This window comes from Balaenoptera musculus, chromosome 10, assembly GCF_009873245.2.
Source record: "Balaenoptera musculus isolate JJ_BM4_2016_0621 chromosome 10, mBalMus1.pri.v3, whole genome shotgun sequence".
In the NCBI taxonomy this organism is placed as follows: domain Eukaryota; kingdom Metazoa; phylum Chordata; class Mammalia; order Artiodactyla; family Balaenopteridae; genus Balaenoptera; species Balaenoptera musculus.
In genome coordinates, this window is record NC_045794.1 from 21,948,190 (window position 1) to 21,969,764 (window position 21,575).

The 21,575-nt window shown below is 40.9% G+C and overlaps 1 protein-coding gene and 1 long non-coding RNA gene across 2 annotated transcripts in view; one reads left to right on the forward strand and one right to left on the reverse strand.

The window, feature by feature from the left end:
- Window positions 1-6,805: 6,805 nt before the first annotated feature.
- Window positions 6,806-19,489, reverse strand: LOC118902621. The gene is made up of 3 exons (XR_005021583.1): window positions 19,299-19,489; window positions 9,717-9,833; window positions 6,806-7,204 (listed from the first exon to the last, which is right to left on the reverse strand). It is a non-coding gene; the product is annotated as an uncharacterized LOC118902621 (long non-coding RNA).
- Window positions 18,707-21,575, forward strand: part of SSPN (sarcospan) — a 38,729-nt gene continuing 35,860 nt past the window's right edge. Inside the window, exon 1 of the mRNA XM_036867178.1 lies at window positions 18,707-19,217. Coding sequence (XP_036723073.1) covers window positions 18,939-19,217 — 279 coding nt within the window. The 5' untranslated portion in view covers window positions 18,707-18,938. The remainder of the gene's footprint in view (window positions 19,218-21,575) is intronic.

Consider the following 21,575-nt stretch of genomic DNA (forward strand, 5'->3'; position numbering starts at 1 on the left):
CTCAAAAATATCCTGATTTTTAATCATTAGTTATAAGAAATCTACTACCTTTACAGAGATCTCGCTCATTTTCTCTCTGAATCATCTGACCTCTTGTTCCAATCTGCTATTTTGGTAGCTTCCAATTCTTATTTTATGGATGCAATATCTTCATTGATAGCCTGAGGATACTGATGAAAAATTTTAACTAGTCCTCTTCTGTTTCTCCAATTCTCCCTGTTCCTTTTGAGGGCTGTTCATTTTGATCCTTCTGTTTTGTGCTGTTGATTTTATTTACACATTCTGTGATCCTTGGTTGCCTGTTCATGCTTAGACAAAGGGATATGATATAATGACTGGCAGGTGACTTCCAACTTCCAGAACTGGGGAAACTTTACTCCGGGGCATGACCTGCTAACTAGGAATCTCAATTTATTTCATTTCTTTAGAAAAGAGCATGGGGGTAAATGTCAGGGTGGTGTGTAAGGGTGCAGTTCTGCATTGAAGAGTGGAGGTGGAGATAGGGATGATGAGTGCAGCTGTTCTCTAAAGAGATTTTTAATTAGGTCCCCAGTTTTCAGGTCCTCCTCTGAGCTTTGCCTTCTGTTCCTGAAGATTCAGAGCCCAGAGCCTCCCTAGGGCTCTCCTGAGAACGCTGACTCTGGAACCCTTCTTTTGGGGGATAACCAGGGATGCTTCTCCTGTCAACATGCTCCCTTCCTCTTCCCAATGTCCAGATATTTGTTGATCTCCTTTGTATGCTGATGACTCCTTCCCTTCCTCTTTACTCTTATATCCTTATTCTTTTCTTCTCCTTCTCCTCCTCCTCCTCTCCTCCTTCCCCTCCTCCTCCTCCTCCTTCTTCTTCTCCTTCTTCTCCTTCTTCTTCTTCTTCTCCCCCTCCCCTCCCCTCCCCTCCCCCTCCTCCCCCTCCCCCTCCTCCTCCTCCTCCTCCTCCTTGTCCTTCTCCTCTCCTTCTCCCTCTTCCCCTTCTCCCTTCTCCCTCTCCTCCTCCTTCTTCTTCCTCTTCTCCGTCTCCTTCTTCTTCCTCTTTTTCTTCTCCTTCTCCTTCTTCTTCCTCTTCTTCTTCTCCTTCTCCTCCTTCTTCTCCTCCTTCTCCCTCTTCTTCTTCTTCTTCTCATTGTAGTTTTGATTTGCATTTCTCTAATAATTAGTGATGTTGAGCATCTTTTCATGTGTTTGTTGGCTATGTGTATGTCTTCTTTGGACAAATGTCTATTTAGGTCTTCCACCCATTTTTTTTGAATTAGGTTGTTTGTTTTTTGATATTGAGCTGCATGAGCTGTTTGTATATTTTGGAGATTAATCCTTTGTCAGTTGCTTTGTTTGCAAATATTTTCTCCCATTCTGAGCATTGTCTTCATAGTATTTTTCTTAAAAAGCTATTTTAAGGATTGATGGACTAGCCATTATACCTTCAAATCTTATGTTTCAAGAAATGTGGAAGCTAAATCCCAGTACATTAAAATATATTGCCCTGATCATTTTTCTTATTTCTTTTTGTTATTATGTTGACTGTGGCCCATGTATGTGGATAATTAAGCTTAAATAGTGCCTTCAAGGATAAATGATGAAGTGGAGATTTATTTAATATCATAAAACTGGTAGATAAGGAAACTTTCATTTGCAACTATCAAAAACTCAAATGAAATATGTGACACATATGATTTCTGTATTAAGTTCATAAATTTTAGTGGAACATCCTAAAACATGGAAGGCAGAACTCTCATGGTTAAAAGTACCCTAGGGAGGAAATGGCCAGGGTTTCATTGATCACCAAGAAAATAAATACACCTTGTTTACAACCTAGTAAAGATGAAGTAAAAATAAATCAGGAAACTTCCTCACAGTAGCCACAAAAAAATGTTAGACATTTGAAGGTCAAACTCACACTCCAGGGCATCTTCACTAACTTATTTACACACCTGATCTTCAAATACTATCTTGGTTAAACATTGATTTTTCTTCAGGTTCTACTTAGACCACAAATACTGACCACATGTATTTTTTTTTTCCATTTTTAACAGCTTTATTGAGGTTTGACTGACATATAATAAATTGCACATATTTTAAATGTACAATTTAATAAGTTTGGACATATGTATACACCCATAAAATCATCAGAATAAAAGTAGATATTCCTTCAAAAGTAATGGAAGTTGTGTGATTTAGATATTCTTTGGACGTCACTTAATCCTCTATCATGGAAACACCATCCCCACCTTGCTTAAGTCAGATACTTGGGCACTTTTCTTTCCGCCCTCATACCCAGTTCTCTACCTCGTCCAAGCCACCGGTGTCTCTCTGCTGGGTGCTTGCAGCAGCTTTGCTGCCGACGTGCCTGCTTCCATTCTTCCCCTCCATTAGTCCATTATCCACACTGCAGCCTCGTGATGCATTCAAAATATAAATCTAAACACATTACTGTCCTGCTCAAATCTTGGCCAGAGCTTTACATTACCTTCAGAATAAAGTCCAAAATTCTTAGCGTGACTTTGCAAGGCTCTTCACATTGAACTTTATTCTTAAGGAAGTAAGAATACAAGAACAGAGGAAGACAGAATCAAAGGAAGTTCAGAATATAAAATTAGCAAAGCTCAGTGACCGAATAGAGGATTGCGGCAAGAATCCAATGAGGTGGTTTAAGTAAAAGGGTTTCGTGAAACATAAAACGTTATTTCAATGCCATCATTATATAAGTATTATTCCTTTCTGTCTCTCAGTGAATCTTTGGCATTACTGAATACCAGAACTTCACTTTTAAGTGGCTTGCTATTCCAGCCTAGACTCGTGAAACCCTGGCATATGGGGTTGGTTGCTACATGGCTCTGAACACTCAGATCAAAGCTGTACCACTGGGCACCTTTGCTTGCATCCCCAGTCATTAGAGGTGCTCAGCTTTGAGCAGTCATGCTGCCATGTGGGTACTCAGTCAGGGTCATCCCCGGGGAGGGACTGTGGAGGTAACAGAAGCCCCCCAGCGATCGGCACCCCCTTTGCTTCCCCTCCCATCAAAGAGGGGAGGCAACAGGTGTTGCTTGTTTTTCCTCTTGGGTTCACCTGGAAGGACTAACTGGGGTCCTTGGGGCCTAGAAATCTTGAGGCAATGGGTTCTAATCACAAATCCTTTGGTTACAAGGAACAGAAATCCCAGAAACTGGGAACTAGAAAAATCAGGAGCTGGAGTTGGTCTCTCTCAGTCTTAAATGACACCTGGTCTCTCTCACGTCTGTTTCTGACTATATGTTCTGCTCTTCTGCTTCAACCAGCTCTCTACTTTAGTAGCCGTACAAGACCCCACACGGCCCCATCCAATTCTCTATATATCATGTATATCAGGACTGGCTATCTCTGACATCCACGAATGACGGGACTAATGCTCATATCCCAATTCCAGACTTTCCAGAGAGGAATCTGATTGGCCCATATTGTCATTTGAACAAGGCCCCAAGTCTCAGTTCACTGTTGGCCTGTGGATCGAATCTCCTGTGTCAGCTATTTAGCAGCTGTCCAATTACTTGAGGCCATGAAATGCAAGGTCACATGCTTTGATGCGCATTGAGGAGGGACTAAGAAAGAGGACTCCTGCAGAAATTGACGTGGTCAGGGCAATAGGTTTCCCTAACACACGGGAAACAATAAAGTGTAGTTAAGAGCACGGCAGATATTTATTTGGCCCTTGGTGTGGGCCATGCTCTGTGCTGGGACTGCAGCAGTACACACGTAAGAGCTCAGACACTCACAGGCTGACAACTGAGGGGGGAACACAACATGACATGAAAGACCAATCCTGACATGGGGACTTTCAAAGGAGAAGCACGGGTCATCTTGGAACGGGCTTGAGGGGCAGAGCTGAGCAAGGCTGCAAGGTCAAGGCCGGCTTCCTGGGAGATGGCTGGGGGAGCGCGAAGGAGAGCGTTCCCGGCGTGGGGAACGGAGTTCAAAGGCCCAGCAGCAAGGAGGGAGCAGAGCTTGCGGAAGGAAAGGACCCTCGTGTGGCTGGAGATGAGACGGAGAAGAGAAGGGGAGGGCGGAGCGGGCAGCCAAGGGAGTCAGGCTGAGAGGTCTGCACTTTTATCCTGAGGGTAATGCGAAGGCGTGGACGAGATTAAGCTTGTCACTTATGGACTGGGTCTCACTCGTCCTGATGGCTCGTCCTCCCCTGTTTTGCTGGGGACAGGAGCCAGGCACTATGACGGGGGTGGGGGTGAGGGGTGGTACCATCAGGACACAGGAGGATTCAAAAGAGAGGCAGGCCTGTGTCAAGAGAAGTCCCCTCGACTTCACAATTTTGCTTGTGGGCTCTGTATTCCTCAAACCATCACCAATAAACAAAAGCTCGGCATGGGCGTACTTTCAGTTTCTCATGACTGTACCCGTAACGGCATCAGAAACACTGGCTGTCCTGTGTATGGCCTTAGTTCCAAATGCCTCCTAAGAGGCCTTACCAAATGGTGCCAGCAAACTATATGAAAGTCATCAAGAACAAACTAAATCTCATACCTCTTAGTTTAAGGCTACCTGTGGAAGGAGGCAACAGAGCCAATCCGTTTTCAACTGTGTACACTCTGTATGTGTCACACACACACGCACGTGCACGCACACACACACACACACACACACACACACACACACACACACGGTGCTGCGGTCTCTCTGCTCAGGTCAGCACTTGGGTAATTGAAACCTTCAGGTGGTTGGATCCTGGGTTTAGCCAGGCTTTTTTTTTTTTTTTTTCTTTCAGTGCCATAGTCAAATATTAACTTCGGATGCTGTCTTTCTGTTTGAAGAGGATTCAGTTGGTCCTGATGTGAGGAAGTGTGCCCTGTGTTACATTTTTGTTGGCACAGCAAAAGATTGCTCCCCCAACTGTTCTGTGCTCTCCCACAAGCCCTCTCGGAACCAGAGAAGTTTGGCAATGAGGATGTAGTTGAAAAAAGTTGATGAATTTATGTTTCATCTTCTTTCTCCACTTCTTCTCCTGGAGGTGTGAACAAATAATGAAACTACTAAAAAAAGAAAGGCAGCATGCAAGAAGGAGGACACACAATCGGCCCTTGAAAATTCAGAATCTAGATCATTAGCCGTGAATCTGAGTTGGAGGTGCTGAATATTCATTCACACGATCGTGCACAGAGCGGTGAGGTTTCTTTTCTTGACACAATGAACTGAGTGTCCCGACGCCTTTAGACACTAGGGTGCTTGCAGAACCTCGTCAGAGGCAACGACAAGGGAAGGGACTTTCTACTTCACCTCCCACGCCACCTCAGATAGCCCCACCGTCATACAACATGACATACACGATCTCATGCTACAGAATATAAACTGCACCTCTAAACTTAAGAAATTCGATTCCTCCCATTTAACTGTCCCCTGGATGTTCTGGGTACACAGCATATTTTTCCCGGATCTAAAATTTAACTTTAAAGTTCACGGTTTAATAACTAAACAGTTTTAGTCCAGAGAGATATTCTGGGGTGAAAGAAACACTACTTTAAGATACAAGAAAACTTGAAAGGCGTTTGAGATCTTTTGAGAGGAATGGAGAGGAAATTAGATTTGTTTTGTCTTTTCATTTTCTCCTGAATCGTATAGCATCTCATACAAGTAAGGGACTCAAATGTTGAGTTCAGCTCTAAGCTAAACATCTATCAAGGATTGTTTGCACACATAAAGCATCCTGATGGTAAGAATAAAAGTGGAGGGATATGCAGCAGAATTTATAGGTTTCGAAGGAAGGATTAAAAATTTCCGAGGGGCAAACAATCTCTATTGTCTGCCAGTCCTTTCAGATGTACACACTGATGTACCCACCATAATCCTTGCTGGTTTGGCTGTGCTCCAGGGAAGATACTGTTTGAAGACAAGAAGCAGGCTTAACAAAAACCAGAATGATTCTCTTACACTGCACAGAATCTCATGCAAGTTTTACTTTTGCTTAATGAGGATCTATTTTCTTTCTCACTTTGGTCATATCAGTAAAAAACTGTGATCTTTGTGAAAATCTTTTTCCTTTCCTAGACTTTAATACTCATTCCCCCCCCCCCTTTTTATCCAAAGAAGCTGTTCTCATTATAGTTGGGGCAACTTTAATTTTATCCACTTCTCTGTTTATCCGAATTCTGTGTTACCTTCTGTTTGAAGACATGATAGCAGCAAAAATTATGTTGTAAAACAAAAGTTATTATTTAAGACCAAAGTCCTACTCCAACATTCTTATTATTGGAGGGAGATTGGTCAACAATGGTAGCCCTCTTGTCCTGTCTTATTGTTATAATTTTTTTCTCCAATGGTGGCTTAAAAAAGGGGTATGGTGAAAATGCATTAAAAAAAAAAACCCTACAGTTTCTTTTGGTTCTACAGGACAGTTTACACAAGCCAATTAGGGAGGCAATCTGGCAGTCTTATCTAAAAATGGTCAGTTGTGAAAACAGAGGCACCAATTAATTACAGGTCAAAGTTTAGCTTTTTTTTTTGGTAAGGTGATCTGAGCCAAATTTTTCCAGTGAGATACTGACCTGAAGGAAACTAATAACTAAACCTGGCACATTGATGCCCCTCATTGGAACAATATATAAGTGGAGGGTACATTGTGCAACTTAGAAATCAAAGACTGAGGGGTTTTTTTTTGTTTTTTTAACATCTTTATTGGAGTATAATTGCTTTACAATGGTGTGTTAGTTTCTGCTTTATAACAAAGTGAATCAGTTATACATATACATATGTTCCCATATCTCTTCCCTCTTGCATCTCCCTCCCTCCCACCCTCCCTATCCCACCCCTCTAGGTGGTCACAAAGCACAGAACTGATCTCCCTGTGCTATGCGGTTGCTTCCCACTAGCTATCTATTTTACGAGTTTTAAGAACCAGAACTTATATGTAGAAATTGTGTCTCTTTCGAAGTAGTCACTTTGGAAGGCATTCCACTCACACGGTGTTACTGTTGCTCTAAGTATTTTTGTCAATTATGTTTATAGAATTGTGGTACATTATTTGTAATGCTCTCTATGGAAGCTAATAGCATTCTTGAAGGATGGATTTAACTTTTGGGACAATCAACAGTTGTTTGGAGGTGAGTAAAGCATGTGGCAGCATGGGAGGACTCGAGCCCTGAGAATGGGCTTTCTTGATTTTTGAGTCCCAACACTGCCATCAACTAGTAGTGAGTCCGTGAGCAAGTGGCACGACTGCTCGGAGGCTCATCTGTGAAAATGAGGAAGAAGAACCATTCATTCATTCATTCATCAGAGGCTACTCGAGCATTCACTGGGGGTAGCAGATAATGGGAATGGAGGGACAAGGTGATTACCTCTGCCTTTACATTTCTGTCCCAAGTTGGTAATCAATCTTTAATAAAATAAAATTAGCAGGCTAGGTTTACACAAGCATTAAGTAATAAGGATGATTATCTTGGGCGGCTCTTAAATCATCTTTGATGAAATTTCCCAAAGAAAAATGCCAAGTGTTTGAGCAACTATAGCTTTACTAAGTAAAAGTTTAACTACTTTTAATTGACAAAGTTGAAGGACCCAGGTCATTTCAGATGCATTAGTTGGTGCCTGGATTGATTGATTCATTTCATTTGGAATAATGGTTTACAATCCTACCTCTGCATCAAGATTATCTATGGAGCCTTTGAAAAGTGCAGATGCTGTATGTCAACCCACTTCCTGAATTAGAATTTCTAGAGGAAAGTCTAGGTCACAGACATTTAAAAAGAGTATCATGGGTGATTCTGATACACAGTCAGGGATAAGAACCACTGGCTTATTATAATCCCTCATACTTTCAGAAATTTTTGCCTTTACCTTAGTATATTATACTTATCTCTTCTTTTCACAAACTTTCTTTTAAAAATATTATCTTAGCAGCATCTCATTATTGAAACTAAATTCAATTAATATATGAAGATTCAATCCAGAGAGAACTTCTCAATCTACCAAGTGTAATATCTTTTTAATTGAGCATCCATTATGTACCTAATTCTCCATTGTTTAGGTGACTCTAAAATAAATCTAAGACCCAATCTCTACTGAAGTGAGTTTCTTTTGAAAACTAAGGGTTTTGGGGGGTGTTTGTTTTGTTTTGTTTTGTGTTTTGTTTTGGTTACATCATAATATAATGTGCCCATTTGAGGACAACAGAAAAATAGGAAGAAGAGGAAAACATTTTCCATGTCCCACTGCCCCCAAGCAACTGCTTTTAGCATCTTGATGAGTTTTTTCTAGGTGCTAGTTTCATTCTTATTAAACCTCAAGCAACTTCCTTCAATAAGCATTTCACATGCTTCCCCTACTCTCTCTAAACAGTATGCATAAGAAAATTAAATTATTTTTTATTTAAAATATGGATTGTTTAGGCTTTTAGGAACAGAACAAAAAATAATGCATGACATTGAAAAAATGCCCTTTCCCAAAATCTGCATGGTGTACTACATGTTTATTACAGATTGCTTAGGGATAAAAAAATATGACTAAGTAAAAAAATAGATGTTGAAGAAAGTTGAAAATGATTGACAGGCATGGGGTTCATGAACTCCAGCAAGACCTTGGTTCTTCAGTCTTCAGGGGAGTTGAGAGAGGGCTATCCTCCTAGGGGCCAGCAATATGCTTGGGTATTGAGAGTCGGTCAGCTCCTCTCGCCTTGCCCTGGTCTGATTATACCTTTACTACCCTGAGGTGGAGGAGCAAAAAAGTGAAACTAGGAAGGTTTGTCTCCAAGGATTAGGCACAGGGAAGGAGCTGTTGGCTGGGAGACATGGTGCTGTAAGTCTGAACCAGTAGGTCCAAGCTGACACACTCCAGAGTCACCCCATAGATAAAAACCCACAAGGCATGAATAATTACTCTGCTATGCCACGTTTCCCAGGAATGCAGGCAAATGACACTGATTGTGACACCCTCTAGTAGAGTCACAGTGCCTTCATGCCTTGCTGTACCTCACACACAATTCTGTCCTCGCACACGTAACACTTTATTACACTTCCCTGTTTATGTGTCTGTCTCCCTCCAGTTGAATGTGGGCTCCTTGAGAGCAGGAACCTGCTGCCTTTTTACCATCAGTGCCTGCTGGCTTACTTGGCCATCTTAGGCATTCATTAAATGTTTATTGAATGAACTCAAGAAAGGATGCTGTACAGGCACTCACTCGTGAGAAAAAGGTACCAAGAAGAAATAAAATGATAAAGTTACAGTCAGTCTTTGACAAAGGAATGTTTCTTACTGCCTTAGGGGGTGGGGAGAGTGTTGAGCTTAGCTGGGAGTGTGTCCTGGGCAGGTTTTCAGAGTGGGACTTAATCACAGGGGTACATCCCCAAAGTACTAACTGCCTAGACTCCACCTAAAATATAACTAAGTCAGACATTAACAACAAACACATGTATCAAATACTCTACAGGTGATTCTGACCTGCATCCCTGGCTTAAAAAGCAGTGCATACAAGTATCTGCTAACCTACCACTTAATTTTATGATTTAGGCTAATAAAAGAGCAACAAAAATTCCAGGTATAATTAGCTAGTTGAGCATAATGCTCATACAAATACACCTAAGCTGAAAGTGGTGTGGATTATAAAATAGCACTTGGCATTTCCATATATGCTACATTGCAAAAGTATTGTAAATAGAAACTTTATAAAATATCTATCCTGCCCTACAATGGCTTCATATCTTCTGATACAATTTGAAAGAAAAAAAAAACAAAAAAAAACCACTCACCACTCAATTGTCACTCTTATATGGTTTTCTTAGACAACAGCAGGTCTATTGTTGCAGAGACGAGGATGCCCGTGGCAGTGCTGAGATTCACCTGGGCAGGAGCATCGGTCAGGGTACCTTCAGTTTCAAGGGATAGAAGTAATTAAACAAAAGGAGTATCTGTTGACTTGTTTATTTATTTAACCATTCAGAAAATACTGATTGAGCTCCTTGTGTAGGCCAAGAATGATAAGCTAGGATAATAGCTTAACAGTTACTGATTACTTATCCATGCTAGGAAATGTCCTCCATGTTTTCATGAACTATTGTATTTATACTTCATAGAGACCTTCTGAGATAAGTACTTTTAATATTCACATTTCACAGATAGGAAATCAAGGCTTAGAGAGGTGAGGGAACATGTCCACATCATACAGCTGGTAAGAATTGGAGCCGGGATTGGAACTCAGGCGGACTGAGTCCGATGTTTGCACTCACTGATGCACTAAAAATGAGAGAGTTTATAGAAAAATGGTAGGAGGAAAAGAACACAGCCTATAAAGATTTGTCTTAGAGCCAAAGATGTCTTTAAAGGAGGTGATGACTGGATATGGAACCAAATGCAGGGAGTTGTAAGTCTATGGAAACCTGCATATTATGAAAATGAAAAAAGATGTCAGTCTGCCTTGGAGTCAGACAGTGACTCACTTACTGTAAAGAGGAAGAGTAGTGGTCAAATTGAAAATCGTATAGTTTGCTTATAACACATAGGATATTTAAAATGACTTTATGGTGTTTTCAGTGTTATTATTTAGAAAACCTGGTTATAATTCATCCAAAGTGTCTCCGTTGAGTTATTCCTAAAGACAACTCTTAAAAGAAAAAGAAAAATGGACGAACAAAATATGCATTCAAGGATTTTAAAGATATATTGTTTATATCAGAAATATCTGAATCCAGATGAATCTTGTGTGTAATTTGTATGATTATTTAGGATCTATAAATATTTATTAAAGCCGTGCAATGTTCTTTGCACTGTGCTGGGTACTGTGGAAACAATGATGATTAAGAAAAGCAAGATGGGGCTTCCCTGGTGGCGCAGTGGTTGAGAATCTGCCTGCCAATGCAGGGGACACGGGTTCGAGCCCTGGTCTGGGAAGATCCCACATGCCGCGGAGCAACTGGGCCCGTGAGCCACAATTACTGAGCCTGCGCGTCTGGAGCCTGTGCTCTGCAACAAGAGAGGCCGCGATAGTGAAGAGGCCCGCGCACCGCAATGAAGAGTGGCCCCCGCTTGCCGCAACTGGAGAAGGCCGTCGCACAGAAACGAAGACCCAACACAACCATAAATAAATAAATAAATAATAAAATAAAAATTTAAAAAAATTTTATAAAAAAAAAAAAAGAAAGAAAAGAAAAGCAAGATGTCTGTCCTCACGGTGCTTATGGTCCAGATTCTACACAGCATCTGTTCTCACTACCCTGGGACTCGCCAGGGATATCTACGCACCAAGCACTTATGCCCTTGTGATATTGTGATTTATAACAAAAGATATATATTTGGTCTTTGTCCCCATTTCTGGCACAGACCTCCTAAAATCCTTGGAATTTCCTAAGTGAGGAAAGTGACAAAAGTGTCTTCTGTTATGCTAACGAGATGACTTTTGGAACACACCTAAGGATGTGGGCTGGCCGCCAGGAGAACCAACCGCGTGATTAGAGGGTTGCAATTCTCAGTCCCACCCTCCAGACACCCAGGGAGGAAAGAGCCTCCACCCCAGGCTGAACCAATCACCAATGGTCATTGATTTAATCAATCATGCCTATGTAATGAAGCCTCCATAAAAACCAAAAACAAAAAACTGAATTCGGAGAGCTTCCAGGTTGGTGAACCAGAACACTTCCACATGCCACTGTGCACAGCCCCAAGCTCCATGAGGACAGAAGCTCCTTTGTTTGGGACCTTGCCCTATGTATCTCTTTCTCTGGCTGTTGATTCGTATCTGTTAACAACCTTTGTAATAAACAGGCAATTTAGTGAGTAAAATAGTTTCCTGAGTCCTAAGTTAAGCCCAAGGAAAGGGTTGCAGAAACCTCTGATTTATAACCAATGGGTCAGGAGCACAGATAACCATCTGGACTCACGATTTATATCTGAAGTAGCGGCAGTCTTGTGGCACCAAGCCCTCAACACCTAGAATCTGATGCTGTCTCTGGCTAGATAGTGTCAGAATTGAGTTGAATTGTAGGACACCCAGCTGGTGTTGGAGAACTGCTTGGTGGTGTGGGGAGAAAACCCACACATCGGAATTGAGAGCATAGCCCTAAACATGCATGTTTAACATATATGTTAACATGTTTAACGTGTATATTAGCACACATTTGCCCTTACCACGCATGACTGCTTATGCGTGCAATGTATTAATGCCATGTCTCTATGCAATAAAAATCCAACTCATCAAGATATATACAGTAAATTTGTGCAATTTTTGTGTGGTGTACCAATCATATCGCAATAAAGCTAAAAAATCCAAGTCATTCAGCTAAAATATAAATGGCAAGAGCAGAGAACTTAGAGCTTAGGTCTTGTAGCCTTCAAAAGGGATAGTGAGGGTAGGGGGAGATAAATTAGGAGTTTGGGATGAACATATACATACGATTGAATATAAAACAGATAAACAACAAGGACCTACTGTATAGCACAGGGAACTATAGTCAATATCCTGTAATAACCGTTAATGGAAAAGAATCTGAAGAAGAATATATATATATATATATATATATACATACATATATATATATAATATATATATAAAACAGAATCACTTTGCTGTACACCTGAAACTAACAACATTGTAAATTAACTATACTTCAATTTTTTAAAATGGTTAAAAAAATGTAGCCTTGATCAAGTCACTTAACCACTGAAGAAATTTCGACTTCATAGGGTTTTGGTTAGATTTAGAGAGTAATAATTTGAGTACTTTGTAACCTATAAAATATATGTATGTATGTGTGTATATATATATACATATACAAATACACATTCCAGACATCATTATTAGTGTAATTTACAGAAAATCATGTTTTTGTTATTTTAGAGAAATTTTTCAGAAAATGATATAGTTTCATTAAATCTATACTTATGAGATATAGCAATAAAATGTGCTGTGGGATAGGCTATGGAAGTAGACTGGCTCTGTATCTAAAATCTGCATCATTTAGGGGACTGCTGGTACTATATTTGTTGTGTATACATCCTAGAGGAGGCCAGAAAATTCCCTCAACTGCCTTCCTCACACACCTGCAAACTTAACTGTGTTTTATCTTATCTTACATTCTTTCCTTCTATCTCAGCCTGTGAAGGGACTTTCCTTCTGACTAATTCTCCCACCTCAAGGAATTTATCTGATCAATTGTCCAAAAAAAGAGAGGCACACTTTTCCTCAACTTTATATTATCCCTTTAGCTATAGCTTTTCCTCTTTCTTTCCCTTCACAGCTAAGCTTTTCCATAGATAATTTTCTCCCCCCTTCATCACCTCCCACTCACTCTTAAACTCACTGGAATCTTTAAACTCTATATGGATTGCTCTTGGCAAGGGCAACCAATGACCACCTTGCCACTAAAGTCTATGTACACTTTGTGTTTATCTTACTTGATTTCTCTGTGGAGTTCAAGGATAGGGTGAATTTGAGGTACATTTGGGATATTCAAATGGAGTTGTAAGTAGGTATTTACATTTTCAGATCTAGAGCTAAGGAAAGAAGTCTGGATTCCTTAGATTTTGGAGTCTTTGATGAAGCCATGGAACGTGTAGCATACATGCCCTTTCCCTATGCAATAAAAAATCCAATTCATCAAGATATATACATTAAATTTGTGCAATTTTTTGTATATCAGTCATATCTCAATGTGGTGATACCTAAATGTGGTGGTTTTAAAATATGCTTTTGGTACTCTGATTCTTTAATACTCTTTCTTTCAATACACGGATCTTAATTCTTTTCCCCTTGAACGTGGGCTGGATTTAGTGACTCGCTTCTAAAGAATAGAGTGTGGCTCAAGTGTTGCTAAGTGACTTCTGAGGCTGCGTCATTAAAAGGATAGCTTTTGTCTTGTTCTCTCAATCTCTGAATCTCTTGTTCTTGTTGAAGTCAGCCATCATTTTGTGACAACACTCAAACAACCCTGTGGAGAGGCCAATGCACGGAGAGGCCACATGGAAAGGAGCCAGCCTACCAGCCAGATGAGTGAGCCACCTTGAAAGCAAATCTTTCTGCCTCAGTCAAAACTTCAGATGGTTCCAGGCCCCAGTCTTTAAGTCTTTCAGCTGAGACCCCAGAAAATGTGAAGAAACAAATGATCCCTGCTATACTCTATTTGAATATCTGACCCACAGAAATTATGAAATAATAAAGAACTACTGTTATTCCAAACCACTAAGCTTTGGGTGATTTATTATGCAGCAATAGATAATTAATACAGAGGAATCAGAATGGCAGGAGAGAAATGAAGAGAGTTTAGTAAGATAATTTAGATTAAAAAAAAGAAACTTTACTTTTTCTATTGTTAATAACTGATGGATATACAATGATGTCCTGTATTTCTCCTCTTATTACATTTCAAAAATTGAGATATCGTTACAAAGGATAATAGGCACAGATCTTAAGTGTTGTTCGATGAGTCTTTCACAGTGGTTTATACCACGTAACCACCACCCAAACCAAGATATATAAGACTTCCATCACCCCAGAGAATCCCGTCTTGCTCCTTTCTGGTCAATTCTCTCATCCCAACTCTACAACCTCTTTTTAAATCCAGTTATCATAGATTTTTACCTTTTTATTTTTATTTTTACATAAATGGAATTATGCAGTATTTATTTTTTGTGTCTAATTTCTTTCACTCATTCAAGTCATTGACTATATCAATGGTTCATTCCTTCTTATTAGAAAGTAGTATTCACTGTATGAATATACCACAATTTTTTATCCATTCTTCTCCCTATATTTCTTAATTATAATAAGTTGTTATTTCTACCTTATCATATGCAGTGCACACATCGAAATTATATAGACAAAAATACATGTACAAATTGCATGTAGAAAAATTTGATATTATAAATAACATCATATAAATAGGTGGAATGCATTAGGAAAGGATTCATAGTTAGCATTGATATGGACACTCTATAGAATGAGCAAGTTATAAGCCCTATGTGAACCATAGAGAGTACACTGCACATATGACATTTAACTTGAAAAGACAAACTGCCATACAAAGATCATAAATGGATCAATTCTTTGGAGAAAAACTTGAGCCAAAAGAAATATTTAGAATTAATGATATATAAATAAAGAAAATACAAAAAAATTAGATTTTCTTTTATTTGTTGTACACACATGCATGTCAGCAATATCCCTAGAGTTATTTTAGATATGGAGACCAATGGTGCTGCATATCATAAATGAGTTCTCAATTGTTCTCTGTAGAATATTTGATACTTCCTTAAATCAAATCTAATTGAACATTTAAAATATATGTCATTACATATTAAAGAGACTTGACACAGACCTTGAAACTGTAATAATTTTTCCTATGAAATCTTTTTTGTTCTTGGTGAATCTAAGATCATGTGTTCAAAAATAAGTTGGTTTAGAGATTATTTCTAGTCGTATTTTCTAAGGACATCTTGTTAATGACACTAATTTTTTTCCCCAGTTCTGAATTTCTGAAGCATAAATACGTCCAAATAATGTTGAATTTGAAATGCAGCAAACACAGAAATACTAAGCTTATTTTTGTTATTTTCCTCACAGGATCAAAATAATCTCAAACCTTTTATTAACTACTCTCCTATAATTTCTAAGTTACCATCTCTGTCAGTTTTGAGTTATGGGAGCAGCCAGTAGAGTATCTGAAAACACTTTGTTTCTACTTTGCCTTTTTTCCCAGTAATATAAATATCTGAAGAGGTTATTGCTTAATCTATAAAACAGAGACATTATAACTTATGAATACTAAAAAAATCCTGTTCATTTCTGTTAAACTATGTGGTGAGCTGGAAATGGTGATTTTTCTTGTGGAAAGGACATATTAAATGAAGACCTTTTTTGTTGTTGTTTTTAAAGACCCTTTGATACCATTTTAGCCTTGATTACTCTTCATCACTAACCTTCTGACAACTTCTGTCATCCTCTTCTTTGTTTCTACTTCCTCACATTAAGTAAGTGAAACTACCATCCTCATCACTATCACCTTGTGGTATTGCCAAAGACCAGGCCCCCTCGGACACAGATTCACGCATGTGGTTGGGAATCTGAGCAGGTGTAAGGCTCCCCATACTACTACTGCCTTCCTTTGCTGGAAGCTGAAAATTGTAATCAGACTAGAAGGATTACAATTTATCTGGGCTGTTGTTCACTGCTACTGGTTTCATTTGTAACTTGTCTCACCTAGGCAGTTAAAAGTAAGCCTTCATTATAAGAATTTATGTGCAACTGTAAGCCACACTAGTTCTGAAACTTAGAAGACAAACCTACAGGAATACCCTATTATTTTGTTTACCTATTCTAACTTAACATCTAATTTAAGATATTGAGGGAAAGGCTAAGAATATTTTATTCTTAACTAACTGACAGCCCAGCAGTATGGTCAGCAAATAGAGCTTGTATCTAGCTATAAATCATTAACAGAAATAACAGTCAACTATCACATACATTATGGTGGTGGATCAAGATATTTTTGTAAAGTACTCAAATACTCTTAGAATCAAGGCTAATAGCTAATTCTGTGATAGATGAAGTACTACCTATGATCGTTAAATTGTTTAAAATCACAAATGATTTAAATCAGTCCATCCACTTATTTGCCTACAAGAAGTAATTAACAAAACAGGTAATCCACAAGAGTTTACATTTGTTTCCCCTCACTCATCCCTAACTAGGCCAGTGGCCCAATAATCTGGCTACTTAATGATTCTGCTACTCCATTTTTTCATCTTTAAAAGAAGAAACTATAATTACAACGAGTAACTGTCAAGAATGTAAAGTACCTAGCATGTGCTTGTTACAGAATAGATAGATACTCAGTAACTGGTAGCTGTATTATTCGTAAGAACAAATAATTACTTCCATGTACTCAGCTTCCTAAAAATGTTTTCTTGGTTTATGTAGAAAAACCAAGTATTGTTCTCTTTTGTCATTTGGGTTGTTCTCAATCAGGCACAAGTCACATGGGTACCTTGATGTAACACCAGCTATTATTTGTTCTCACTAGAAATCCTAATGGTGTAATGGCCCCAAAGCTGACAATGACCTTTCCTCAGCCCCTCTGCGCCTCTCGTGAGAGTGAGCGCTGTTTCTACTGCTTCTAGGGGAAGCGCTGGGATGTGCAGTTTGGTTTCTGCTTTTCAAGCTACTGCATTTGTTCCATATTTTTCTCACTGATCCAGAAGGAAGGTATAAGGAAAACACTGAAGTTCATAAAACAAGAATAAATTTTATACCTTCAAAGGTACCCAGGGAGAGCTGATGATGATTAGTTTCTAATTCTTTGGATACAAAGCAGGGAGTTAGATTTTCTTTAAATTAGCTGATAGCAAACAATCTAGGAGTAGGCTTTATCCTAGCATCTTGGCAACATCATTTTTTTTTAAAATAAAGCTTTCTGAATGCTAAAATGACCATACCAAAGTAGATATAAATACTCTAAAGTGATGGGATCATTTCTGAGTGGTTTCACTGAAATTTGCTCTAAGTGCTACTGAGGAGAGGTATGTGGGAATAAGAATAATCGGTTTCATTGATTTGTTCGGTGACTTTTGGAAGGGACCAAATCTACCTTGAGCATCCTTATTTTCTAGCACACTGTAGGTGCATTAAAAATATCTCAAACGTGGACTGAGTTAAATCCTCCACGTCCAAAGTGTGTAATAATCCCCGTAGGCACCGTTGTGGAGATTAGCGAAGACTGGCTAGGGACTTTATATAAACGATTAAAAGAGCTTTTAAAAACAAATAGGGTCCATCGACAGATGAATGGATAAAGAAGATGTGGCACATATACAAAATGGAATATTACTCAGCCATAAAAAAATGAAATTGAGTTATTTGTAGTGAGGTGGATGGACCTAGAGTCTGTCATACAGAGTGAAGTAAGTCAGAAAGAGAAAAACAAACACCGTATGCTAACACATATATATGGAATCGGAAAAAAAAAAAGGTTCTGATGAACCTAGGGGCAGGACAGGAATAAAGACGCACACGTAGAGAATGGACTTGAGGACACGGGGAGGGGGAAGGGTAGGCTGGGACGAAGTGGGAGAGTAGCATTGACATATATACACTACCACATGTAAAATAGATGCTTGTGGGAAGCAGCTGCATAGCACAGGGAGATCAGCTCCTTACTTTGTGACCACCTAGGGGGGTGGGATAGGGAGGGTGGGAGGGAGGCGCAAGAGGGAGGGGATATGGGGATATATGTATACATATAGCTGATTCACTTTGTTATACAGCAGAAACTAACACACCATTGTAAAGCAGTTATACTCCAATAAAGATGTTAAAAAAAAAAATACATGTGAGAGAGTTCCCAATTAGCCCAGCATCTGTATAAATAGTAATTTCAAAAGCAAATACCTCAGTGGGAAAAATGCCTTGATTTGTCAGCAGGATTGCAGAATTTAAAAAGAAAGAGCCCATGCCTTTTTTGGAAAATAAAGAACAATTTAACTTCTGGAACTTCACAGCTTGGAGCCTAGCAACGCCTCTTTCGGATTAAATTTTCTACTAATTAAACTCAAATGACTTAAACATTCATCACCTTGCACTGCACCTCTCAGAAAACAAAAACAAAACCGAAAAAATCCTGGGGTTTGGAGTGGGAGACATACACCACACACACACACACACACACACACACACACGGCCGCGTACACAGACGTGCGCGCACACATACACACACACGCGCGCGCGCACACGCAGCCTGTCTAAAGTGCGCTGGGGTTTAGGAGGCGCGGGGCCACCCTGCCCGAGCCGGCGGGCGCTGTGTCCCGCCCGGCGAGTTGGCAGTTGGCGACCCCCCTCGACTCCCCCGCCGCCGCGGGCTCCCCGTGGCCTTCGGAGGCTCGGCGAGTCGCTCCAAATGTTTGCCATATTTGTTCAGCCTCCGTAACTCGCCGAGCAGGGCCAGCGCGGCCCGCCCCGCGCCGCCCTCGCCGTCGCCCCCGCAGCCGCCATGGGCAGGGAGCGGCCGGGCCGCGGCGCGCGGAGCCAGGGGGGACCGCCGGCCGCCGACGCCGCGGGGCCCGAGGACATGGGGCCGAAGAGAGGCGCGGGGGCCCCCAAGGAGTGCGGGGAGGAGGAGGCCCGGACGTGCTGCGGCTGCCGGTTCCCGCTGCTGCTCGCGCTGCTGCAGCTGGCGCTGGGCGTCGCCGTGACCGTGGTGGGCTTTCTCATGGCCGGCATCAGCTCCTCCCTGCTAGTCAGAGACACTCCATTTTGGGCTGGGATCATTGTAAGCATCGAGTCTGTTTTGCCTGAGCGCGTTTGCCAGACAGGAATGCCACGCCGCATGGTCGAGTTACCACTAACCCACCTGCATGCGCCCTTCCCCGGCTCCACGCCTCTAACTCGCCCCCTGCTTGGTGACCGATGCCCGCCGCCCCGGGTCTGCTCGGGCCGGGCGCGGCGGGGCTCGTGCCCTTGTCCTGCTTGTGGCTCCGAACGCCTCCGCCTCCGACAGGCCTGACCCTCACGCGCTGGAGCTGGGGAGGCGAGGCACAGGCTGCTTACTTTGGTCACACTGAACAACCTCAGTAACAACAGCATATTCACTGCGGTTTTTTCCTTCTCCTCGCCCGCGGACCCCACCCTCGTCCCTGCAGAAGTAGCAAAAAAGTGAATAAGTTCATCCTGTAAAAGCAAGTTAGGAAAAATCCTGTACTTGGAGTGGCCACATTGGGTAGAATTGATTTTATTTTTTAAATCTGAGGTTCCGGTAGTAAGTTTATAAAACAGTGGTTGAAGGCAGGAAATGTGAATACAGCAAGCACAGCCTTAATCCACTGGAATCTAAAGTGGGATAAGCCCAGGGTGCTGGCCGTGGCAGGAGTCTTATTTGGGACTCTGCTAATGAATGTACTGGTCTAAGCAGAACACCGCTCAGCTGTTGTGAGTGAGTGTTTGGACACAGCATACTTGGCTTAATTAAACGGATTCTCTGATATGAAATGGGTGCCATTTATTGAGCACCTACTGTGGGCCTGTCCTGCTAGAGGCCTTACACATATTATTTCTAATCCCCACATCAGCCTTATGGGATAGTTATTATCCTTCCATTTCTCAAATGAGAGAACCAAGGGCAAACCCACTGAAGGTCATGAGTTGGCAAAGTTGGCAAATCAACCAAGTTGATTCCTTTTAGCACCAGACTACATCTGCGTTTTCCTCACTGGGCCATGGTGCTCCCACATTTAGTTTGTAATTTTATTATTATAGTGCCTCGGGCTTACTAAAATCTCTTTCACGTGCATTATTTCATTTGGTCCCTGAAACAACACTTTGAGGTGGGAACTGTTATTCATCTGTGGACACGAGGAAACAGGCTAAGAGAAGTTAAATGGCATTCTCAAAGCCCAGAGGTGAAAAGTGGTGGAGTCAGGTGAGACCAGAATCAACACCTCTGGCTCCTAGTCTCACATTGCATCATTACTGCTATTACTGACCACAAGAACTGTACCTTATAAAACAACCCTCAAAATAATTTTGGATCAGGGACAGATGTTAAAAACACCTGATTAAGTATGCATTGATGCAGGTATTTTCTATTTAAGATTATTCGAACTCCAAATTCTTGCAGAGTAATTTAAAACTTTTAATTTGTGTACTGAGAATTCCCATGAAATTATCATGATTGGAGTTTTCTAAATCAAGTGATTTTAAAAATAGCTTTTCACTAAGATATACTGGGTATTTTTGTCACTTCAATGACTGTTAACATACTCAGAGGGAAAAAAAATGTCTGTTCTTCAAGGCTAGGTGAATTCAAAGAAGAAAGGAACGAAACTTCTCATTCAGTGGTTTTGAATATCATTTACAAATGTGTTTTCTAACCTTTCTTTATTTCAACTTTAGAAAGTCCAGTACGAAAAAAGCAAATTAGGTGGGGAAAATTTGTCTTAATGTTTAAGACAGGAACGTACAAACCTTGCAGCTCTGAAATTTCATGAGCTCCTTGTAGGAGCAGCCCATGCTCCTAGTTGCCCTTGGAAGCTCCCTGGATATGGTGCAAAGAGCATTATCTGCAGCCAGTTCTCTGTTTTTTCCAGTTTTCTCAGTTATAATCTGGGATCCACTCGAAGTTTTCTTGTAGTAACATCTGTATTGATGATATCTGTAATCTTGTCTTTCAACAGAGAGCATATGTAGAGCAGAGCAGTTAGTGGGGATGGCCTGAGACAAGTGAGGAGGGGCCCTGAGGAGCCGGGCAAGGAAAATCTCATCCCAGCTGGGCCAGAGCTGCAGGCAGCTTGCCCCCGTCTCCCACAGACTCCGTGCTTGTTGTTCTCCTCAGGCTGTCTGTGGTTGGTCCTGGGGCGCTCTTCCAAGCTTTCAAGGATGGGAAAAGGCAGGGAGGCCGGGTGGTGAAGTACAGAAGCGGAAACACTGCACCTGGTGTTGAGCTCCCGCCCGGCCATTATTCACTGAATAACTTGGGGCAAGTTACTTAACTTCTCTAGGCTTCTGTGTCTTCGTTGATGACATCAGAATGGTAATAATAATTCCTATCTCTTAGGGTTGTCCTGCGGAATAAATAAATGAATACATGTTCTAATACTTAGAACAGTGCTGGCTCACGGTAAGCGTTCAGTGA